Source organism: Triturus cristatus, chromosome 2_1 (genome assembly GCF_964204655.1).
Source record: "Triturus cristatus chromosome 2_1, aTriCri1.1, whole genome shotgun sequence".
Lineage (NCBI taxonomy): Eukaryota > Metazoa > Chordata > Amphibia > Caudata > Salamandridae > Triturus > Triturus cristatus.
The window spans coordinates 281213489-281238960 of record NC_140581.1 but is presented as its reverse complement, the minus strand read 5'-3'; the positions used below and the strand labels follow the sequence as shown (position 1 = coordinate 281238960).

Here is a 25472-nt window from a genome sequence, read left to right as displayed (position 1 = left end):
TCTGTTTAGGGTGAAAGGTGTATGGCTTAGGGGTGGTGGTGCAGCATGTGCGGCATGTTTTAAGGTTCTAAATTGTGCAATGGATGAAAGGCGGGTGAATAAGTGTTGTTGGGTTGGGGTCTTGTGGTAGGTGTTGTTGAAAACAGAAGATTTGGGAGTAAAAATGGTTTAGGATCTGTTTGTGTTGTCTTGAGGGTGGGAGTGGAATATAGTATGACGTGTGTGTTTGTGATTTTTATGTGCTGGTGAGTGCATTATGTTTTGTTTTTATGGACTAGTGAGATGAGATACTGATGTTGGAATTTTCTGTGAATGATCTGAATGTAAAGTACTGTAGTTAAGTGGAAGGTGAGTGGTAAATGTGGTGGTGATGTGCGTTGGAAGAGGGCGTATGCGGTGTATGAGAGGATATGGAGAGGGGTTATGAGTGTTTGTGTTATATTTGGTATTAGGAAGAGGTAATATATGAGATGGAGAGGAAGCTTGGTTGTGTGTTTTTGGTAGACAGAGGAGGATGTGGTGGTTGATATGAGAGAGGGTTGAGTATTGGATTGGTGGGGATGGAAAGGGTCTGTTAGGAGTAATTTGAGGGCAAAGTTTGTGCTTTGCATGAACATGTATAATGTGGGTTTGTGTTGTGTGGATTTGATAGCGGTATAGGACAGAGTGGCGTTTTGTGTGAGAGAAGGTGCCATTGTGTGGTAGTAGGGGTTGAAGGGTGTATAGATGTGCTTTGTGGGTTTTTGTAGCGGTTGTTGAGACATTGGATAGGGTTTGTTTTTTGTAAATAAGTAGTGTGCATTTGTTGAGAGTGAGTTATGTTTCTGGATGCGGATGGATTAATGTGGTGGCTGGCAAATGGCAAACAGGGCAGCATTTCTGGCTCTAGGCCCAACCCTACCCGAACAGGCCCAAACAGGCAACCACCCATGTCATCTTGGGGCCAGATAGGCACTTGCCGGAGTCCTCTCGCTCTTAAGCCTTGACGCTTAGGATATGATGCCCTGAGCCCTAAGGTTAAATATCCCTAGGTCAGGTGACCCAGGCCTAAGCCCTTGGACCAATGGGACACCTGGTCCTTTCAACCAATCTCAGCCCTAGCCACCAATCAAACGCCATACCCTAAGTCAAATAGAAACCCTAGCCCTATAATTCAATCAGAACACAAACCTTAAGCCATAAATAATAAGCCCTAAATCCAATAGATCAAAACACTAGCCCTATAAGCTAATCAGAAATCTAACCCTAAATCCTAGCCCTAGGAGCCAGTCAGAGCAGCACAGATGCAACAACCACTAAGAAATGATATAAGGGGCATGTGACCTTAAGCACAGACTGGTGTGCAGGGGGACAGTGAGGTGCTCCGGAGGTCAGAATCAACTTGGATACACATAGGCTCAATCCATCCTTTGTAGTTCTGGTTCAACTCTGCAGGTAAGGCCCAAATCTACAGCCACTAAAAAATACTACTTTTCGTGCAATTAAACAAATCACTATTTCTAGCCAAAAACGAGTGAAACATTCACTTTCCAAACACAATTTTAACCATAAAGCAGAATAAGCAGTCAACCTCTTTTAGCCACATAGAATACTGCACCCTGCAACATGAGTAGGTAAAAAACATTAGCATTTATAATGCCAATAACTCCAAGTCCAACAAATGCGAGGCCATTTTTAATGCTTGTTTGTACCAATGTTTGTTGTTGGTAAGTGAACACAAGTAGAAGAAACGTCTTAGTCACATTGACAGATATCCGTTTCATGGGTTACATGAGAATGAGGAAGATTGAAGAACAGGAAACCAAAACTACATGTGTTGAGTTGCTGTTGAGCTGCAGTGGGAAGAAACCATACCCCAGACCCTCTTCCTTGCACAGCCCCTCCATGTACCACTTCCGCTCCCTTCTATTCTCCCGGTTCCTATCTCAGACCACAAGACTATTAAGAGCAGCCTCTCTTAAATTTATGTGAGACAGTTTACACTATGCCTGTGAGTGCACACCACTGTGCTGTGCACTGCGGTGTGCCGCTATGCTTTATAAAAGCAGGCGCCTGCTGTGAAAAAAAAAGCTGCGGCAGTAATTGCTGCTAATTAGAAGTAGCCTGCTGTGATGCTTTATAAAAGCGTCCGTCTGCTGTGTAAAAAAAAGCTGCGGCAGCCATTGTTGCTTTTGAGGAGCGGCGTGTCGCGGTGCTTCATAAAAGCATCACCTGCTCTGAGGGGGAAAAAAAGCTGCGTCCGCCATTGTTTCTACTGCGCCTGTGTTGTTGTTCATATGAAAGCGGGTGCCGTGCTGAAACATTAAGCACAGCTCTCAGGCGATGAGAAGCAGAGAGTTGAAAAGCGGTCCAACTGGGCGATAAGGAGCAGACAGCAGAGAGTTGAAAAGCGGTACCCTGCAGGAAAGCCTGTACTGCGTGCAATAGGAGAAAGCCATAAAAAAAAAAATAGTGTTTATAAATTGTAACTATAACACACTGAGTAACAACACAGGTAAAAGGGCCAGTCCTTCTGGGAGGTTACAAAAGGAGAAAAGGAGGTACTAAGGAAGGACTACAAAGCCTATTCACGAATCAAAAGCAACCATTTAGAAAGGACAGTAATTTAATTTGCAGATTTTGTAGAGCGCAACACTCATCCCAGGGGATATCACGGCGCTTACACCAAGCAGAAACTACTGATAACTAATACTGAAAAGTTTAGAAATTGGGGAAGAGGTGGGTTTTCAGCTTTTTTCGGAACAGGAGATAATTTGTGGTATGTCTTAAGTCGACAGGAAACTCATTCCACCTCTTTGCTGCCAAGTAAGAAAAGGAGCGGCCACCTGTTCTAACTTTATAAATACGCTTAGTCCTAACCAATGCCGATTGAAGCGATCGTAGGTTCCTAGTAGGGACATAAAATTCGATCTTCCCTTGAAGAATAGTGGGACCAGTCTTATGCAGAGCCCTATGAGCATGGCTGAGCAATTTAAAGGCAGCCCTCTGGCGCATCGGAAGCCAATGAAATTTCTTCAAACATTCCGATGCCGAGTCTAGCTTGCCTTTGTTGCAAATAAGTTTGGCCGCCGAATTCTGCAATACCTGTATGCGAGAGAACAGATGTTCATTCATCCCAACAAACAGCGCATTGCCATAGTCTAAACGACTAACCAAAAGGGCCTGTGTGACCGAACGTCTACAGTCCAGAGGTATCCAGGGAAATAACCTAGCGAGAAGTTTTAGGATGGCGAAACCCTTGCCACAGAGGGATCGCACATGCTCCTTCATGGACAAGGCGTCATCCATGATGATCCCCAGGTTCCTGGCATGTTGTTTTGGAGTGGGGGCCAAACCCAATGAGGGTGGCCACCACGAGGCATCCCACACCCGTTTGGCACCACCAAACAGAAGAATCTCAGATTTTCCTGCATTCAACTTTAGGCAGTGTGAATGCATCCACTGGGCCATTTCTGAGAGGCAGTCATGTAATTTGGTTTTAGTGATATCAGGCTTCTCATCCAAGGCCACCATCAGCTGCGTGTCATCCGCATAGGAGCAGATGCCAATGCCCCACTTCCTTCCAATGTCGGCGAGAGATGACATATAGACATTGAAAAGGGTGGGGCTCAATGAGGCACCCTGGGGGACCCCGCAGCCGATGGAGTTAGGCCTGGAATGGAACTGACCCATATGTACTGCCTGAGTGCGGTTGCTCAAAAAAGAGTGCAGCCAGCTCAATGCAGTGGATTGAACTCCTTTGCTCCGAAATTGTGGGATACCGTGTCAAACGCCGCTGACAGGTCAAGCAGTATCAGTGCCACTGCCCCACCTTGATCGGTGGAGGATCTGACACTGTCCGACACTGCCAGCAACGTTGCCTCGGTGCTGTTGTTAGCTCTGAAGCCCGTCTGGGAGGGATCCAGGAGGAAGTTGGTTTCCAGGTACCTTGTCAGTTGTACATTGACCAGTTTCTCCAAAACTTTGGAGAGAAAGGGAAGCTGGGAGATGGGTCTATAGTTCTCTGGGATGAGAATGTCAGATCCAGCTTTCTTCAAGAGGGGGATCACCGAAGCGTGCTTCCAAGCATCAGGGAAAATGGCAGTTCTTAGTGATTTATTAAAGAGTTGTGTGATCAAGGGACAGAGCGTGGACGCAATCTTTGAGAACACAAAATGGGGGCAGGGGTCCAAGGGGGAACCAGATTTGACTGTGTTCATGGCTGCTAGGACCTCGTCCACTGAGAGTGGTTCAAAGCCAGTTAAAAGGGGTGTAGTTCCCGAGTCTGGCGGGGCTGTTGATGCTTCTGTTATGATCACAGTATTGGGGGGTTTATCTGTGTTACTGTGAGCATGTTGGGGGGTGAAAGTAGAGTAGATTATCTTAATTTTCTCAGCACAGAAGGTGCTAATACGGTCACAGGCCTCAACCGAAGGAGTGAGTGTTTGAGAGATGCTAGATGGTTTGCTAAGCTCCTTCACTATTTTGAACAGTTCCTTAGCTGAGTTACTGTTTTCTTGGATGCGCTGGGTAAAATAATCTTTCTTTGCATTTTTTATGGCAAGGGTATACAGTTTCCGATTAAGGACATAATTTGATCTGGCTACACTGTCCTTGGACTGTCTCCAAAGATGTTCAAGTTTTTGACATTCCCTTTTAAGATTTTTTAAATGGGGGGTGTACCATTTCTCCGTTATAGCTTTTTTCCTAGGTTCCAGCATCGGGGTTAGTTTGTTTAATATTTGCAGTATTCTAGCGACTAGTAAGGTGACATCAGTACAGACAGAGGAATCCTCCGGGAATTTAAAATTGCCCTCTTGAAAATGATTATCGAAATTAGATTCATTAACTAACCCCCAGGCTTGTTTCGAGATCTGGGGGACTGCCTTGGGTTTCAGAGACTTGCAGGGAAGGTTGAGTGAGAAAGATATGAGGGAATGGTCCGTCCAGGAAAGGGGCTGGACCTCACGTATGTTAGTAGATTCAATGTTGGTAAAAAGTAGGTCCAGTGTGTGGCCAGCTGTGTGAGTGGGGCCCACTACCCACTGCTTAAGGTTAAGGATCTCCATGTCATATTCCAATTGGGAAGCTCCTAGAGCATCCATTTTCTCATAGTGAATATTGAAATCGCCAACAATTAGGTAGTTTTTATATTTTAAACAGAGTGGCAGGAGTTGGTTGAATAATTTAGCGCCAGGATTGGCTTGTTGTCCAGGTGGGTTGTATATTACTGCTCCAGCTAAGATGGTGAGACCCTCATGGAGTACTCTGAAAGGTAAGGTCTGATGTTCGTTGTGGGCAGCTATTAGTTCCGCAAAACATGCTAAATGCTCCCTGAATATCACAGCGACCCCCCCTCCTCTTTTACCAGATCTATCTTGCGTAATAATTTTATAATTAAAGGGAAGGGCGTTAGCTAGATCCGGGGCATTAGTATCGGATAGCCAGGTTTCGGTAATGAAAACCAGGTCCGGGGTCTTGGATGCAAGTAAGTCCCAAATATCCAGAGCATGTCTAGGTAGGGATCTGGCATTGAGGAATAAACAGTTGAGGTTCATGTGATTGTTAACATGGATTGTGTGATGGCCTAAAGGAGATTGATCCATGCTAGGCCAACGACAAGCGAGGCAGGAAATAGGTCCATAGGATGATCCTGGGCCCGTTTGAATACATAGCCTTTCATTATTGCCCTTTTTATCAGCATAGGCTAGCAACTCGCTACGGGAGTAGCGAATAGGCGTGGACAAGTTTCGAATGATATCAGCAGGGGGTATGGCCCCCGGTCCCGGCTGGTCGCGGACGGGCGCAGACGGGCTTACCTTAGGCGCACCTTCGGCGCTCCGTTGACGCGCCCGCTGCGCCCGTCCGCTGCGCCTCGGCCAGCACATTGGAATAAATGGGGGGGGGGGAGAAGCCTGGGCTCCTGGCTCCGCCCTCCGGCTCGCAGGGGCTGACCCCTGATTGGTCTGCCGGTCTGCCTAACTCCCCTTTGGCTCTCCACGCAATCGTCACTCAGCCGTGGTGGAACGGAGCCCGGGGATTGGCAGCCAGAATTTTTAGGGGAAGAGGAGCAGCCTAACTCGCTGTCATCCTCACAGTATTCGTGCAAATCCCAATTTAAAATGCGGGCAGGTTCGAAATGCGGGCAGTGCAATAAACAATTTTTAAAGCGACCAGAATCGGTGCAGGTAATCAATTTTAAAATACGAGCAAGGTCAGTGCAAATATACAATTATAAACAAGCATATAAACAAACACAGCGCTGCAGCTACAGTAGCGATTCCACAGAGGTATCAAGCAAGTAACAGGAGACAATTGAAAATATGGGTGGACCTTCAAGTCCATACCTGAATATAGCATGTCTAGAAGAGACAGCGCATGGGCTGCCTAAGCAAGATCTAAAAAGGGAGGGGCAAGGGGAGCTGCCTTCTAGAAGCTTGGCATAGTACAGAGAAAAAAACAGGAGATACATTTAAACAGTCACGTATACAGGAAAAGAGCAGCTTTAAAGTTTCAAAATACACAGCACAAAGTATGTGCTCTTACCATCTTCTTTGCTTTACTGGGCTGTTTAGGGCTACGAGCAGATGGGGCTACAAAATGGTGGTGTCTGTCTTGGGGTTCCCTCCACAAACCTAAGGTCCTATGTAGATGTGAGGGGAGAGCTCAGGGCTGCTTGGGAGCTTGAGGGCCGATCAGGAAAGCACAGACTTTGGTCCATGAGGGCAGAGTAGTGCTTCTGAAGTCAGAATTTCCTCAGATACACACTGGCTCAACACATACTGTAGTTCCTGTTAAACCCTGCAGGTAAGGCCTAAATCTGAAGGCACTAATTTAAGTTTGGTCAAATACCAGTCTGTAAAAATAAATTGATCAAAAAGGAATATATCTATTTTCATCCAGGTTGTCAATTTTGTGGTGTCAAGAAACAGGATATGAATCATGTCTTATTTTTTGTCCGGGTCTTTCACAGAGACAAAGAACATTCATTGTACTGGCAATCTCCACACATTTAATAGTAACATACAAATAAGCACTTAATTTAGTGTTAGATCCACCTACTGTGAATATCTGCTAGCACCTGATGACATTTTTGGGATCTTTTCTTGCATTTTAATGATTCACCAGTTTTTAGAAAATTCTTTTAGTAACTATTGGCTAATATTGATTTATTAAAATTTTTGTAATCTTTTATTATATTTATGTCTTTATACACTTTGTTTGTGGTCTTATGTTTCTTCTGTGGAAGCACTTTTCTGAATAAATTCATAAATAAATAAATAGCTATCTTTCTATAGCTCGGCACTCTTCAGTCTGTGCCCATTTGTACACTTCTGTATTTGCATTCATTAGCACATTAAAGAAAACACTTATTGGCTTAGTCAAGGCATACTTTGATTTGCAGCTTGACACCTATCCCTCCCCCGATAAAGGTATCCTAATCTATGGGTTTATCAAGAAAGTAGCATATGTAAGCAGCAGACCATCAAGTGCAATCTCATTTCCTCCATAAAGGATTTAGCAGCCATATTGAGTAAATACATGTTTATCTTTATGGCTCACTAAGCCTTACTGGGTGTTAGGTTGTGTATGCAGGTTAAAGTTATTTTGTGACTTCCAATGTCAAAAGTCTATGAGCGCAGATTAGAGAAAAGGAGTACTGGATGGCCCCACACACAATTCTTTAATCCTAGTTTTTTGTTTTTTTTTGCAGAGTTTTATATAGCGCAAACTAGACCCGAATCCAATCAGGTTTCAGAGCGCTTTACATAGCACCAGTTATGTTACATGAGGACGCACATTCTTTTTTTTTTTTTGTTTGTTAGGCACGGGGAGATTAAGTGATTTTCCCAGAATCACAGGATGTTCGGCGTCATTAACGAGACTCAAACCCAGTTCCCCAGGTCCGAGGTCGAGCGCCCTAGCCGTTAGGCCAACTCCTCTCCCTAGTTATAACCATCTGGATCAGTTCCCTGTTCGTGGCTCTCTTAGCTCTCTCTTGGCTTATTTGTCTGATACCTCACTGGCTAATCTGTGGGTCTGATGGTCCCCAGCTGATCATTTTGGTCTCAAAGGATCAATATTTCAGTTAATTCTGCATTTCATGAGCCTAGTCTTTCTCAAATTGGTACTGATCTTAAATTATGATCTCCGATTCTGGAATTATTTGGACTCTTTTAATGAAGACTCATGAGTGTTTTTCCTTCTCTCAGGATGTTTAGAAGACGGGGGTTCTACTTCCCACTATAAGGACCAATGCCACATCAGTTTGGTAAGTCGGGGCTTGGATCAAATTGATGGAAAACATCCAACCCCTTTAAAACTCCTATGGCCCAACTCCTTCTAGATGCTCTTCACTTTTATTCCTTATGAGCCTGAGCTGAATGAGAGGACCATGGTTCGAACAACTCAGTTTTACCTTTTTTTCCTGCCATGGTTGTTTTTGCCTGTGGGTCCGAGCCAAATGCTTGTTCTGCAACCCATGCACACATACTATCACACTCCACTACCTTTTACTCACTAGACACCACATCTGAGCTTTGCTAGAGGTAGGTAGTGCTTGTTTGACCCCCAAGCAGGAGTCCCGCTGATAACCCCTTTCTCAGCTTTCCTTCAGCTCCCCATGGGCTCTTACCAACCCAGCAGACTGGGTGTCCAAAATTCAGGTCAGTAAGCGGGCCTCCTGCAGGTGTGAAACATTCTCTTCACAGTTCCACCATACAACCACTGCTGAATTTCCAGCAGATGCTGTTTATAAAGAAGGCCATATCTGTCTGAGGATAGCCCTCCAGCAGCACCCACCACACTGGTCCTTCATTAGTGCCCCAGGAAGTGGAACAGTCTCAGGATCCTTGGTGTCTGTACAAACTCGAGGGATAGAGCTCCCACACCAAATTATGGGTTCACCAGCTTCCCCATCAGATTTGCCATCACAACACATCTGTGTGCAGCCACTCTCAACGCAGGCAGGCCAGGGGGGGAAACAGTGCAGGAGCTTCAATAAGACACAGCCATCTTCTCAACCAAAAGCTCTTTAGTGTACCATAAAATTAGAAGTGTGTCAACTGCTATAAGCTGGGTAGTCTGATCATATTAGAAAAAAGACAAACTGATCTTCTTTAGGCAGGTCTAACAAATCAAGCAGAAACGCAAAAACATAAAACCAATCCAACATAATAGAAGTGCTCACCCACAAGCTGTATTCTTTGGTGATAGAAGTGTGTGTAATAAGACAAAAATAACACTTTTCATTACATTGATTCAAATTTGCAATAAAAAAAGAAAGTACTCACTGAATCCTTGACTTCTATTTCATAAACCTTCTTGAACGTATCTCGCTCAAAAAAGAGCAGTTTCCCATTGCCTGCGTTTTTCTTAACTGATGTACCCGTTACAATCAATTTATCATCTGGACTAAAGCAGCAGTCTGTCCTGTAGAGTGGATTTCAAAGAAAGGAAAATGTAATGACTGCTTTATCAAAGCATAACAGAAAATGTACACTGAGTTGTGCCAAGCATTAAGACTCTTTGCTCTTTTTGGTGGTGGTGGTGGGGGTGTATTCAAATACTTAAGGTTGAACAGAAGAGCCTATGCACTTCCAAAATGGGCTGCACCAACAAGTTTACACATTACTTAGGTATTTTGAAGATGATCAATATTTTCAAGCACTTATGTAGGACCCACGTAAATTGGATCCTTTTTTCGACTTCCTTGCAAAATAGTCCTCAATTTTAAGCCACCTGCATTTCCAGGCAACACCCATTAGTCACCTGTAGATACAGCCTGGAATTATCATGGGACCCCATAAGCATTGGTCTCAGTGTAAGGTGAAACAATCTATCCTTTTTCCAGCAAAGAGATGGTAAGGGAAACCCTACTTATTACAATGCTAATTTATGTGTGCATAGTTGAGTGTCCACCCAAAGCCACTCTAACAGTTTTTTTTTTTTTTTACTAATTTCAAGTCTCTCTTCTCCCACTGACTGGAGGCTCCCATACCAAACCTACAATTTTTTATCTGGTCTTTTGATCACATCAACAGAACTTCACTGCTTTATACACTTAGTTTAAGCCATTTCCAACTTCTCCTCATCCATCTCCTAACCTGTTCTAGATAGAATGTAGCGGTGTTAGTGAACCCCACAGCACATCTACTCAACAAGATGTCATCTGCTTAGAACTGATATGCAACTCTGAATCATAAAGAATAAAAACATCATATACAAATACTCATGGTACCAAGAGGGGCTCCTGAAGAACTACACAGATCAGGCTGATACTGGATGGTACAGAAAAGCCACTCGACCTTTTTAGTCTGATTTTCTAGGAATTACAGCCTGTTCCAGGAAGATCTGATTACTCTGCCCCTGAAATCTTGATTAGACTATGATATCAAAAGCCACTGACCAGTCCAGCAGGACTAGCATGTCAAAGTGACCCTCCTGTGCTATACTTGTGATTTCAATCATTAATGTCAAGCAGTGTCTTTTCAGTTCCGAGATCTGGATGCAAATCCGACTAACAACAACCTAGTAGAAGTTGAATTATATGTCTCTCTCATTCTACTGCCACAGCTTTTTTCAAACAGATTACTCAAAATTACTAACTTCAAAGTGCAACAGTTACTGGGATTGGCTGGGTGTATTCAACAACCAGCCTTAAACAGGATCATACAGACGAGCTGTGGGTTTTAATTCCTTACAACGTTTATTATGTGTTCTGTTTTAGTAAGCCTAAAGTCGAAAGCAGGAATTCGATGGGTATAGCGTCATCAAACTTGTGTTATACTAAGAAATTCATGTTGTTGATTACTAGCAAATATTTGGAGCATCTCATATAGGAGGTGCCCTAACAAGAAGCCATTGGGGATCCGTTATAGGGACTTAACTACTAAGTCAACTCCAGCAGCATACAGCTTTCCCACAGCTCTACTGGTTCTCACTTGTAACCATAAAACCCAGAAGTTGCCATTGGCCCGGGTATGAATGCTCAGAGCGAATGCCCCAGCAGATTTTCACTCGCACCAGGCCAGGACAATGGTCATAAGGAGTCCCAAGGTTAGCCCAAACAGCAGGACATGGGCAGCCTGCACTCTAATACAGCACAGGTTTATTATCAGCAAAAGATGCATCCCAAATGCCTGCAAGGGTAGCTCTCTGACATAAAAGAAGAGCTAACTGAATTCTTGACCTGTGTTAGGACTATAGGAGGCTGGCTTAGTATATGGTGCACACTTATTTAAGTGAAGCACCTTGCACTAATCCGATAACCCTTATAGTGATTTTTAGTGGTCTTAGACAACCTTAGAAAGCTCTCTAAGTGTTAGCTGCAGAGAGCTGCCTTTAGGCTTATCCAGAAGTAGTGTTAAGCAGATTGTTTTACCAGATATAATCATGTAGTTAAACGAAAGAGAACTACACTGTGTAGTTATACAAATATGTCTATTTAATACTCAACACTCACTAACACATTGGTATATCTCCTACACTGAGATGTCAACACAGATACACAAGAATACTTTGTGCAAGAGGTAAATAAGCACAATACACAGTGGTCTCCAGGGGGAGACCAAACCATATAGTAAAGAAAAGGGAATACAAACTGCAATCGAAGTCGGGACTTAGACCAGGAGACCCAGAAGAGCTGGGGACAGAAGGCACCACCCAAGTTAAGAACTGAGGAACCCCACGGAGGCTGTGTGCAGAGTGGAAATAGAGTAAAGTACTCAATAGTAGTCAACGGGAAAGTCGAAGTTGCAGTTTTAAAGAAAAAGGACCCTTCCCAGTGGACCCTTAATGAAACCCTGTGGAAGACAGAAGGTTGGAGAGTCACCACACCAAGGAACCAGGATACCTACACCAGGGAAGCTGGTCGGTGTCCAGCAGGAGCACCAACAAACCTTGGCAGCTGCAACAGGAGTGAAAAACGACCAACAAGGTCCAAGGGACTTACCAAGTGCAGGAGAGTCAGAGCATGCAGTGAGCAAGCAGGGGAGCCCACTGAGGCAGGATTACACCCTTGAGAGGACCCACAAGCCATAGGCACAGGAGTCGCAAGAGGACCTCGAGCAGCTCACCAAAGATGAAGGCCCACGGTGCAGAGGATGTGGTGAGGATGAAGATCTTGGCAGGAAGAGATGCTGGAGGCTGGAGTTTCTTGTAGATCGAAGATCTCTAGAGTGCAGAGCCAACAAGCCTTGGCAACAGCAAGTCTATGAGGTGCACAGGGGTTTGGTCCCAGCAGTTCCGACGACGACACTGGCCTCAAAATTCCGGAGAGGACAGGCCAGGTCTCGAGGGAGTTGCAGAACCACCACCTGTGTTGCTGAGCCTTTCGTTGTCCGTGGGACCTCAGAAGCAGCAGACCAGTCAGCTTTGTTGTGGTGCCTGCAAATGCAGGTGAGTGACTCCTTTATTCAAAGGGAGATTACCTGGGGGGGTCCATGATGCCCCCAGGTCTGTTGAAGTTCTTGGAATGAAGCACAGACCCAGACGACGAAGAAGACTGGCTGAACAGCGACACCAGCAGCAGCAGGAGTCTTCCTTGATGCAGTCTTGGTTCCAGGCAAAGTCCAGAAAGTCGAAGAGTGATGCAGTTTTCAGGCTTAGGTCTTGTCCCACGACGAAGCGGAGGATCAGCGCACAGGTAAGCCCTTTTATACCCTAAGAAAGGGATTAGGATGACTCTGGGGTCCCTCCCAGAGGAGGGGCAGAGCAGTGGGAGGATACTCATGTCTTTTGCCCAGTTTCGAGCATGAGCAGGAGCCAAGGGCTCAAACTCAAGTATTGAAGGATGGCCCCAAATGTGCCCTTCAAAGCAGTCTGGTGGCGCTGGCAACTGTCCCCATCCCAATACACTAAGTTCTGTCTGGGAGATGGGCACAACTCTTATGACAGGAAACCTATTGTTGTACCTTCCCCTGCTCGTGCTCAGCTCAGGAGCAGGAGGGCAGAATCGTGTCTGTGGTCGGCAGCAGCACTAGCTTGCTGGCAGACCCTGGAATGCTGTTACCGGGAGTACTGGGGGCTTGCCGGAGGAGCCCACCAGTGCATGGAAACATACCACCAACACCGGTAATGATGTTGGGGTATGATTCCAACAAGTTTGGTACTAAACATGCCCAGGTTCGGCACAAGCACTATATAGTAAGCCATCGCGTAGTGACGGATGGCTAACCCAAAATGGTTGACTGCACTTACAAAGTTGGGGAATCGACTCTGGGGTTTCTAGTGGTGTCCTGCTCATGCAGGGGCACCCACACACCTATGACCCAGAACCCTGCCTTCAGTATTGAAAGGCCGGCCTTAAGGATGACATTTTCTTTAAGTATTTTGACCTCAGATATAAGAAAACGTATATCTATTGAAAGTGGTGCTAGCACCAATTTATACAGACTGCAATGGCAGTCACAGTTTGAGTGGTCTCTCATGGGTGGCATATTACATGCTGCAGCCCATGGGAGACCCCCGGTGTAACTATTCCCTGGCTATCTCAGTACCATATATGAGGGACCTACAGGGGTTCACCAGTAGCCAATTGTGCAGGTACAAATGTACTTACCACATTCAAATATAGGGAAGAAGCACAGTGACTGGGGTCCTGGTTAGGATCCAAGTCAGACTAGTTAACCCCTTCGGTGCTCATGACGGAACGGTTCCGTCATGAGCCACGGTTGAGCTGTGCTCATGACGGAACCGTTCCGTCATGACCACGCCCGCGCAAGATTCCGTCAGCACAGCGGCGGAATCTGCGCAGCATGGAAGGGGTTAAAAACACACTGACACCATGATACAAAAACCATATCCAGGGTAGATCTAACCACAAAAGGATATTTATACCAAAGAAGACTGTACTGTTACCTGTTGGACTGGACATCCTCAGAGTGGTTTTACCCCAACTTTTTGCCTTCAATCCTCCTGTTTGTGCCAACGTTGTTTTTGCTGGATTTAGGAATCTGCACAATCTACCACCGCTAACCAGTGCTAAAGTGCCATTGTAGCCCCCCCCCCTTAAATATGGTAGGATTGGCTGGCTTGCATCCAATCGGTACATTTAATTTACTTCCAAGTCCATATTAAAATGGTACTACACATACACAGGGCCTGTAAATAAAATACTACTAGAGCCTGCTGCAGCACTGATTGTGACACCCACTTAAGTAGCCCTTTTAAACATGTCTCAGGCCTGTCACTGCATCCTGTGTTCAGTGTTAAACTGCCATTTTGACCTAGCAATATAAACCTTGTGCCAGGCCTAATCCCTCCCTTTCAATAAATGTAGGTCAACCCTAGGGTAGGCTTTATGCAGCTTAGAGGGCAGAGTGCAGTGTATTTTAAAATTTGGACATGACCTTTAAAATTTTACATGTCCTGGTAGTGAAAAACTCTTAAATGTGTTTCTCACTACTGCAAGGCCTACCTCTCCTATAGGATAACATTGGGTTACCCTACTATATTGAATAAGTGCTAACTTTCGATAGGAAGTAGGAATGTTGAGTTTGGTGTCTGAAGAATTGTGATTTAAAACCCTCTTTATTTGTAAAATTGGATTTTAAGTCACAATTCTGAAAACGCCACTTTTAGAAAGTTGCAAAAAAAGAACGATTGATAGACAATGCAAAACAATGTCATACATTCACCCCAGTACAGAGATCTGGGCCTAAATCCATAGTTTTGTTTGCACCCCATGCCATTCAGTTTGAACCCAACCATATGCAAATCAGTCTTGACCCTACGCCCAATGGGAACAGTCCAGCCCGAACTGCCAGGCCAGGTCCTCCGTGGACTGGAAACAAGCATCCTAGGACCAGTTTCAGGGTTTTACCCCTCATCAGCCGGGATAGTTTGACACCAGTGGCATGGAGAGCACGGGACCCACCTCTGGGTGTACCCGTGCCACTCGGGGAGACGAATGCACAAAGAACGGTTGATGGACAGAATGCAGAACAATGTCATACAGTCACCTCAAAACACAGATCAGGGCCTAAATCCATTGGTGGGGACTGCGGGAGGGGGAGGGACTTTTAATTTTTCATGGTGGTTAGCGATAGGTTTTAGTTGGGAGATTTTTGGTTTATTTGGCGCACAGCTCTGGAACGACTTGTACATCCTTGTATTATGCACTGTGTCATTGGTGGGGGGGGTTGTTGATTACTTCTCAGGGATTATGCTGCTGAATATTGTGAGTGACTTCGTGGCTGTTTGCATAAAAACTCAATAAAGTGCGTTTAAAAAAAAAAAAAAAATCAGTGCTTAAATCCATTGTTTTGTTGCTCACCATGCCCTTCCAGTTTGAACCCAGCCATATGCAAATCAATCTTGATCCTACCGCCCTATTGGAACAGTCCAGCCCAAACTGCCACGTCAGGTCCTCCGACGACTGGAAACAAGCATGCTAGGACTGTTTTGGGGGTTTCATCCCTCATCAGCCAGGATAGCTTGACACCAGTGGCATGGAGAGCACGGGTCCCACTCAGGGTGGCAAATGCAAAAAGAACAATTGATTGAACAGAATGCAGAACAATTTCATACATTCACCCAAGTACAGATTTCTGTGCCTAAATCGATTGTTTTTTTGCTGCCCATGCCATTCCAGTTTGAACCCAGCCAAATGCAAATCAGTCTTGACCCTGCCCCAATGGGAACAGTACAGCGCGAACTGCCAGGCCAGGTCCTCCCTGGACTGGAAACAAGCATCGTAGGACAGGTTTCGGGATTTCACCCCTCCTCAGCCAGGATAGCTTGACACCAGTGGCATGGAGAGCACGAGACCCACGTCTGGGCATTCCAGCCCCACTCTGGGTGACAAATGCAAAAAGAACAATTGATGGACAGAATGCAGAACAATGTCATACATTCACCCCAGTACAGAGATCTGGGCCTAAATCCATTGGAATGCTCAGATGTTGGTTCCCGGGCTAACTGTGGCACTGGATTCAAGAGACCTTGCACCTCCTCCAAGTTAAGACGCCATTCGTGATGAATCATATACCAGCGGCTGAGTTCGTCAGCCCTGGCGTTCAGGGAACCTGCCAGTTGTTGAACCACCAGGGATATACCCTGATGCTCCAGCCATGTCCAAAGGACGAAGGGCCTCTTGACATAGGGTCCACGACCCCCCTCCGCCTTGTTTGTTGTGGTATCACATGACTTGGTGTTGTCTGTAAACACCTGCACTACCCTTCCTTTGACAGAAGGAAGGAATGCCTTCAGTGCGAGACGGATCACCCAAAGCTCCAGAAGGTTGACGCTGAACCCGGACTCCACCAGAGATCAGTGGCCTCTGATCTCCGCCTCTCCCATGTGGCCGCCCCATCCCAGGAGTGAAGCATCTGTCACCACCGTGAACTCTGGTTGGGGAAGGGAGAGGGATCTGCCGTTGACCCAATCCTCATTCGTGAGCCACCACTGCAACTGGCGTGCAGATCCCTCTGAGATCTGGATGACATCGGAAAGATTCCCCTGATACTGCGAGCACAGGAACTTCAGGTCCCACTGCAGAGCCCGCATATGCCAATTGGCATGATCCACTAGCAGGATGTAGGAGGCTATGAGGCCCAGCAGCTTCAGGGTCATTCTCACTGAAATCCGGGATAGAGGCTGAAACAGCAGTATCATAGCCCGAATATCCCACACGCGCTGCTCGGGAGGATAAGCCCGAAACTGCACTGTACGGACTAGGTAGTTTGTGTGGCCCTGTGGCTCGAGTGGGTGGAACATGGTGGGGCACCCCTTCTGTGCCACGAACGGCAGACTGGGGGGGGGAGTGGGGCAAGAGATTGCTGCGAGGCCCAAGGACCTGGCCATAGCCCTAGACTCCTTGAGGCACTCGAGCATGGAGTCCACCATGTCACCAAACAGGAGACGGCCATCAAAGGGCATGTCCAAAAGGTTGGATTGGACATCCCCCGAAAAACCAGACGTCCTCAACCAGGAGTAGCGTCAGGGCTACCAACGTCAAAACTGTTCTGCCCAGAGAGTCGGCGGTATCCAGGCCACACCTGATGGTGAACTTAGCTGTGTTCCGACCCTCAGCAACTGCAAAGGGAAATCACGGTCCGGGTCTCCTCCGGGCACTGTGGCAACACTTGCGCAACTGTATCCCACACCGTATCGGAATAATGGACCAAGAGGCATGCGGTGTTCACCGACCACAGCCCAAAGCTGGCGGAAGAAAACATCTTCTTCTCAAGGTGGTCCAGCTTTTTGGATTCCCTATCTGGGGGAGCAGTAGGGAATGCTCCTTTAGAGGACGAGGCTAGGACCACTCAGCTCTCGGGGGTTGGGTGTTGGGAGAGGAAAAGTAGGTCGCCCGGGGCGGGGTAATCATCTTGTCAACAGGAGCACCTGTGCTGGGCTTGGACCAAGTGCACAGAAGGAGGTCTGTGAGAGCTTCATTAAAAGGCAGCAGGGGCTCCACAGAAGCCGCTGCCGGTTGAAGCACCTCTGTCAGGAGGTTAGTCCTGACTGCCACCATAGGAAGCTCGTGGCCGAAGGCCTCGGCTGCCCTACGCAACACCACAGCGTAGGAAGCTCCCTCCTCCGTAGCCACGGTAGGGGAAAAAAGCATACCAAGGCCACCCAACTCCTCTCACCAGTCCAGCTCTTCAAGTTGGTCAGCTAGAGGGTCAACAGACCGCACCCAGTCCTCCTCACCCTCGTCTGGCTGCCACTCAGGGCGATTGGGAACGCCAGTGACATACTGCGGTACAAACGCACCCTCCGGCATCGGTAACGACATCAGTCCAGCACCGGGTCCAAATCGGGGGTGAGGCTGGGGTTGACACCGGTTTGGGGCACAACCGGCGTTGGAGGCGTCATCACTGGAACCGGCACCGATCTGGATCCAGACCCAGATCCTTGGGGGCCCCCTGGCGCCGGTGCCAAAGCCGCCGGCATTGCAGTCCCAGGCTCCCAGCTAAGTCGGTGGGGCCCGAAGGCGCATCTGCAGAGTCGGACTGCCCAAAGATGCTGTGCAGCGCTTCATAAAATTCACGAAGCTGGGCAGGGGACGCTCCGGCTTCGGGAAAGAGAGAAGTGCGGAGCCGTCTCTGCGGCCTTCGAAGACGGAGCCGGAGAGCGACGACGCTTTGGATCCAGCGTTGCTTCAACAGATGGACTGGGAGAAGGCAAAGAGCGACGATGCTTCTTCTCCTTCTTCTTGTGCTTCGACTTACCCGAGGAGTGCGAAGACTTCGAGGATGAGTGGTGGTGACTCCGCGACCTTCCTCTCAGCACGGGACCTCGAAAAACGCGGAGCAGACTGCCAGGCCTCTAAAAGCTTTCGGAAGCGCTCCCGCAAAGACTTCGGGTTCATGGCCCGGCAGTCAGAGCATGACTTCGGGTTGTGGTCGCGCTCCAGAGGCACAAGAGGTGCAGATCGGTGACTGATATCAGCTTGTGACAAGGCTTGAAGTCGGTCCGACGATTGGACATCCCTTGTGAACCAGGAGTCAAAGACAAAAAAGAAGTCGACAAAAGTCAAAAAAGTTAGTCAAAAAATGACTGAGGGGCACGCTCTCTCCGGATCTGCGATGGCTGGCGAGTAAAGAGAAAGAACTGCCGTCAGGGTGCTGGGGCGGCGTCTAAGTAGACACCGCAACGTCATCCTGTCAACCACAACGCCGACGACGGATGCGGAGTCGACCAACACCACCTACCGACACACAGGGTTAATGCTACGAACAAATTGCTCCGGATCCAGTCTGACACCTGGGGTAATTCTAAGGTAAGTGTAGGAGAGTATGATCTGCTTCTTATAGTGACCCCCACTTTTTGCTGATGTTTCACTGTTTTTTGAATGAGATCCTGCTAATCAGGACCCCAGTCTAGCTGCTTTCTCCTCAAAATTGATTGCATGTACTTTAGGTACACTCCAGATTGGATTCTGAGGTACCCTTATCAGTCCCGAGTATATGGTATACTATGTACCCAGGGCATAGGTACCCCAGAGGCCTCTCAGGGGCTGCAGCATGTATTATGCTACCCCTGGGAGACCATTCAAAATGACACCACAGGTCTGCTACAGCAGCCTGTGTAAGGTGGTGCATGCACCGCTTACTTAGATATAGGTTCACTATCTCTACTCCATATCACTGCACATATAAACCTATCAGTCACCCCTATGGCAGGCCTTAACAATGCTGAAGGCAGGGTGCTGGGTTTTATGTGAGAGGATGCCCATGCATGAGCAAAGCCCCTCTGCAGCTTTCGGGACCTATATTCTGGGGTTGGTTGTGATGCAGCTAACCATATATACTTAAGTGCATTATAACCTCGCGGTAAATGCTAACTTTAAAACGGCTGCATGGAAACATGTTGTGTTTGGTGTCAAACACCTTGGAATCATACCTCCACACCAGTAACTGGTGTGGAGGTATGATTCCACCCTACTAGAGGGAGAAATATGACAACGCCGGTACACCTGGTACCAGCTTTACATACCCTGGCATCACAAAATGGATGCTGCCAGCCACAGACAGGAGTCTGCTCTCCTGCTGCTGGACGAAACTCCGGCAGGGAAAGGTTGGACAATAGGTTTCCTGTCACAGGGAGGTGTCACCACCTCCCAGACAGGCTATAGTGTATTGGGGCTGGGTGGGTGCACTCTGAGAGTGCTTTGATGTCTGCACTGGGGGCACACTTGGTGTCCCTGTGCAAAGTCCAGCTCAAACCGGTTGCAGGAGCCATTTGCTCCTGCTCTGGCGTGAAACTGGACAAAGGACATGGGTGTAGCCACCCCTCTGTCCTGACCCTCCCATAGGTGGGTCCCCAGAGTTTGTCCCACCACTTTCTTGGGTATAAAGTAGGAACCCCTGGCTACAGGACTTTAGATTTACCTGGACGAAACTCTGCTACAGAAACCAAGTACTTCGACTATCTGCACAACGCTGGATGACTGAAGAATCTCCCTTGGAGTAAAGGAGTTACTCCCCTGCAAGGCAGGCACCTTGAACGCATCTGACCGGTTTGCATCTCCAAAGCTCCTGAGGACTCCGAAGATTTCTGCAACACAGGAGGTGGGTTTCCAAGTGTCCCCGAGGTCGACTTGTGCTCTCAGCAAACCTGAGACCCGCAGCCCTCGTGGGGACCGTGCAACCCGTACCCCTGTGCACCGTGTCCATTTGCAGCAGCATATGCTTTTCAGTGATCCCTGAGGCTGTGCTTTGGGCTACTTGTAGTCCCGACCCCAAGCAGCAATTCCACCAAAGATTTCCGGCACTCCACAAGTGTTCTGTGGGCTAGTATTTTGTAATATAGCTCGAGGTCCCTTCACGATCCCTGGTCCGTTGGCCTGTGGGTCCCTGCGAAAGCAACTTTAACTTTCAGTGGGCTTTCCCGGTTGCTCCATACGTGCCCTGACTCTCCATCGCTTGGGCAGTCCCCAGGACATTGTTGGTCCTCACCGAAGCATCTTTTCTCTGATCGTGTGGGTTGCAGTTGCCAAGGCTTGTTTTTTTTTTAAACTTTTTTTTTATTGCCATTTTTACATTAGACACATTGTACATCGTATAGATCATTCAGATAGTTATAACAGATTGTACATTCAATAGTGGTACACATCATCTGCATATATCCGTGATACGTCATCGAAGAGCATGACCCACGTGCAAACTTGATATGAGGTGTATACCCCGGTGTCTCAGGTTCCAGATATGGCACAGAAACTAGGGCAAAACGAAGGCCTAAACTATGGGGGGGGGGGGAGGCATGAACAGGCCCAACCAATGATATCAGCGAGGGTATGTAGCGTCGTAAGGGTAAGGCACCTCTGTGTCCCATGAGTGTCTATCCTATTGGGGGTCGACCTAGAATTACGTTAGCATAATCGATTTTGGGGTATGTAAGGATATCATGTGGGCGGAATGTCGAGAGATTGGTTGGGCGGGGTCTGTGACTGCGCGTGCAGGGCCGACGGTGTGAGTGGGTTGTCTATTGGATCTGCACCCGGGGATAGCTGCTTGAACTGGTACAATAGCATGGCCCATTCCATTGATATGTGGTGTTTGCGGACCCCTCTCACCTCCTCCTCCCGCAACGTCTCCTCCTCTGCCGCCGCCCACTTGTGTGTAGCTCCCACCCAAGCCGCCAGCGGTGGACCTGTGGGGGAGCGCCAGTGCATAGCGATACTGCGTTTGGCCAAAAGCACCGCCAGGGAGAGGAAGCGAGTCCGCACCTTGTGTTGCTTACCCGCGCGGAAGATGCCTATGGCGGTGGCCTCCCATGTGGTCATGCAGGTTAGCCCCGTGAGGGTACCTAGTGCGGTGTGAATGTGGTGCCAGTAGGTTTTGATGATGGAGCAATTCCAGAACGTATGTTGGAAATCTGCATTCTGCTCTTGGCATCTGGGACAGAGGAACTGAGTGTCAGGGTAGAACCGTTGGAGGCGTGCGGGTGTTAAATAGGCCCTATGCAGGATGTAGTATTGAATGTTCTTGAAGCGTGCGTTCCTAGAGACCTTCTTAGGGTACTCCAAGGCTCTCCCCCACTCCCCCTCGTGAAACGCACGCCCAATTTCGGCCTCCCAAGTGGCTCTCAGCGTCTCCAGTGGTTTGTAAGACAGTTCCCGGATGGCTTTATAGATCCAAGTAGTGAGATGGCGCCCCGCGCCCATGCGTAAGATCGCGTGGAGGACCGGATGTGAGTGTGGCTCCCCTTTGATTAGGTCCTGATGCGGTCGGTAGCTCGCTAAGAGTTGGCGATGGAGCAAGAATTGTCCCGGGGGAAGATCAAACTCTTCTACTAGGCTACGGAATGGTCTTAGTTGCCCCTCCTCGAATAGGGACTCCACCTCAGTTAAGCCACACGATGTCCACGTGCGGAGCTCGCTATTGGTGTAGTAGTGTTCCTGTTTGGGCCACCCCACCAGGGTGAGTAGAGGGGAGTACAGGGGAACCCCCGGGGACATGCGGTGTATCCTCATCATGCACTTACGCGCCACCGACACTTGTAAAGGGTATGTGCGCTTTGGTTTAGTGCCAGGGAGGAGTAGACGACGGATCTCCGGAGCCGATATCCGTCCTGCGACAGTGTGAGTTTCCACAGTGTATCTGTCTGCCGTCCAGTGAGACAGCCATTGCAGTTGTGCTGCCAGGAAGTAGGCCTCAAATGAGGGGGCTCCCAAGCCGCCCTGAGTGGTGGGTAGCTGTAGTTTTTTCAGGGCTATCCTGTGCCTAGTGGATCCCCAAACGACTGCGCTAAGGAGGGAGTCTAGGTCCCGGAAAAAGGCCCTAGGCGGGATCACTGGCAAATAGGTAAAAAAATACAACAATCTTGGGACTATGATCATCTTGGCTAACGCCACTCTCCCAATTGGAGCCAGTGGAAGACACTTCCAAAATCCGATCGCAGCCCTAATACTAGCCAGAGCCCTGTTATGGTTACCCTCAAACATATCTGTGGAGGAGTGGTAGAGACGGACCCCAAGGTATCGAGGGGCCTCCGCACTCCAGGGCACCCGCTGAGCACCCAGCCGAACCTCCCGTGGGGGTAGGTCCGGGTGCAGCGGATATACCGTGGACTTGTCCCAATTCACCCGCAATCCCGAGACCGTCGCAAACTCCGTCAAGGTTTCCCAGAGGGGGGTCAGGTCATCGGTGATGTCCCGCACATAGATCAGCAAGTCATCGGCGTATAAGGAAACACTATGCACCGTGCCCGCCACCGGGATGCCCCAACTCTCCCCTTCCTGTCGAAGGCGTATGGCGAGCGGCTCCACCGCCAGAGCAAAAAGTAGAGGGGACAGTGGACAGCCCTGTCGCGTGCCCCTCCGAACGGCGAACTCCGTCGATATGTATCGACCTAGGCACATCCGCAAGGTAATCCCAGTATACAGTAGGCGCGTGTAGGCAAGGAGGGTGGGCCCAATGCCCGCCCGCTGCAGTACCGAGAACAGATAGTGCCATGTGAGGGAATCAAAGGCCTTCTCAAGATCCAGGATGAGACAGGCTGCTCGGGGGTATATTCCCCTTACCTGATCCTGAATGTAGAACACCCGACGTATATTCTGGGACGTGCGTCTGCCGGGAATAAATCCGCACTGATCCGGGTGGACCAGGGTGTGTATGATTTGTACGTATCTGTCCGCGAGTGCTTTCCCGAGGAGTTTGCAATCGGCGGATAACAGCGATATCGGGCGATAGGAGGCCATGTGTTGCGGGTCCCTATGGGGTTTCAAGAACGTCACAATGACGGATTCTCGCATGGATTTCGGTAACTCCCCTTTCTTCAGTGCCGCCGCAAACATTTCCACCAATCGAGGGACTAGGTGCACCGCGAATGTCGTGTAATATTCTAAGGGGAACCCATCTAGCCCCGGAGCCTTATTGCGGGCCAGGGCCTGCAGGGCCCGCTTCACCTCTGCCGCGGTTATTACGGCGTCTAGGGTCTCACTCTCTGTCCTTGTAATGGTTGGGATAGGGAGAGGATAGAGGAATCGATCCACCACAATTTGCGGGGTGGGGGCAGGGTCGCTGTATATCTCAGCATAGTAGTCCCGGAAAGCCCCTAAAATCTCCGCCTGGGAGCGCACCAGCGCCCCCCCACAGTCTAGTACCTCGGTGATGGGCTTGATGTCCGTGTCCTGCCTGGCCAACCACGCCAAGAGAGTGCCCGTTTTGTCCCTCTCTTTATGCATCCGTGTAGCATACAACCCGGAAGTTGTACCTTCGTAGGTCCGCGGAGGCAGCCTGATAGGCCGTTTTTGCCTCGGCTACACGTCGCGCCTCCTCCTCGGATGTGACCTCCCGTTTGGTGAGAACAGCTAAGCGTTGCTCCGTCGTTGTGAGAGCCTGTTCTAGCACGCGTTTAGCCCCCGTTATTTGCTTCAAGCACTCTCCCCGGGCTACCACCTTGAATGCATCCCATTCCACTAATCTAGATGATGCCGTGCCTGCGTTGCTCGTGAAATAGTCTTGGATGCTACTCTCATGATCGTGCCGGAAGACCTGGTCCGCCAGGCAGTCCCGCGGTAAGCGCCAGGTGGGGACCGGTGGACATGGGGGCCGCCAGTGTAACTGGAGGATGTGAGCATCGTGATCGGATATGATCCTACCCAGGTAGTCCGAATTGACCACCTTAGGTAATATAGCCGCCGAGCATAAAAAGCGGTCAAGACGAACGCGCAGATTGTGGGGGATAGAGTGGAAGGAATACACTCTGATCAAGGGGTGGCGCATTCGCCAAGCATCAGCGAGCGACCAGTGATTAATCCAAGCCCGAAATCTATCAGTTTGCTTATGTGCCGGGGAGTGCGGTGGAGGGGGGTGCGAGCGGTCAAGGTGCAGGTCGATCGTGCAATTATAGTCTCCTCCCAGGACCCAAGGTATGGATGCAAACGGGGCAAGAATCCCTGTGAGATGGTCCCAAAACTTGTCTTGATCCACATTAGGAGCGTAAATGCTACCGAGAAGTACCGCCTGCCCATCCAATAAACCCTCCAGTAGTGTATATCTACCTTCTTTGTCAACCACCCTCCGGAGCTCCTGAAAGGGGGTTCCCGGCCGTACCCAGATCAACGCCCCGCGTGCATACGCAGAATAGGTCGTGGCGCATATGAGACCCCTCCATTTTGACTGTAGTTTCCCGACTTCTTCCGCGACGAGATGCGTCTCCTGTAAAAACACTATCGGGGCATTGTGACGCTTTGCGTAAGAGTACGCCGCGTATCGTTTGCGCGGAGTGTGTAGCCCCCGGACATTGAGGGTGAGGATAGTAACGTCGTTACGTGGCGCGTGAGGTGTCATGTCCGTGTGCCTACTCGCCATGCGTGAGGACTGCGCCTACCGAGGAGTGTAAAACTCCGTTGCGCGAGCTGGCTAAGGGTGCCGGTGTCCCCCGACGCTGCGCGGTCATAGGTAGTGAATGTGTGGATCTGTGTCATGCCATGCGGGAGGTGAGGGAAATACTGAACTGGGATAAGCAACAGAACCATCGGGGTCGGGGAACATTCCCAATGCGTAGGGCCCATCGTCGGCAACGATGCGTCCAAACCTGTTTACCCAATAAAGGGGGGTACAACAATATAAGAAGGGGGCAGCGGTGCATGCGTACTGGGCCAGAAACTAATCGGGCCATTAGTAGGGAAAATGAGCGTTGCTCCTGCTGTAGCAAATAGTATGTCTGATGTCTAAATACAACGGGTGGGAGGAGAATATACTTAGCTCCATGTCAGTTTCTAAAGTCCCATCTCATTTTGTTCAAGAGCTAGATTGTTCGTCCAGAATGTGGTCCGCCGTCTGTGGAGTGACCTTGGGGGGCGTCACAGAGTCCTCCCCCGACAGTGTTCCGTCACTTTCATTCTCCCCTTCCGAGGTGAAGATATGCGGCGGTCTATCTATGTCGTCCGGCAGGGGGGATGCTTGCAGATCGATTACAGCTTGCAGGGCCTCCCTCCTTTCTTTCACAATCTGCTCTAAATCCGGAGAGTCCTGGGTGCGTGCCCGATCTCTGCCACCCACTCCGCCTCGTGGGCGCCGCTGTGAACGCCTTCCAGA

General features: G+C 48.8%; 1 protein-coding gene across 1 annotated transcript in view; it reads right to left on the bottom strand.

Moving 5' to 3' along the window:
* The window catches only part of WDR70 (WD repeat domain 70), a 1822964-nt gene that overhangs the window by 533506 nt on the left and 1263986 nt on the right, over positions 1-25472 (bottom strand). The window contains exon 12 of the mRNA XM_085631103.1: positions 9273-9411. Coding sequence (XP_085487229.1) covers positions 9273-9411 — 139 coding nt within the window. The remainder of the gene's footprint in view (positions 1-9272; positions 9412-25472) is intronic.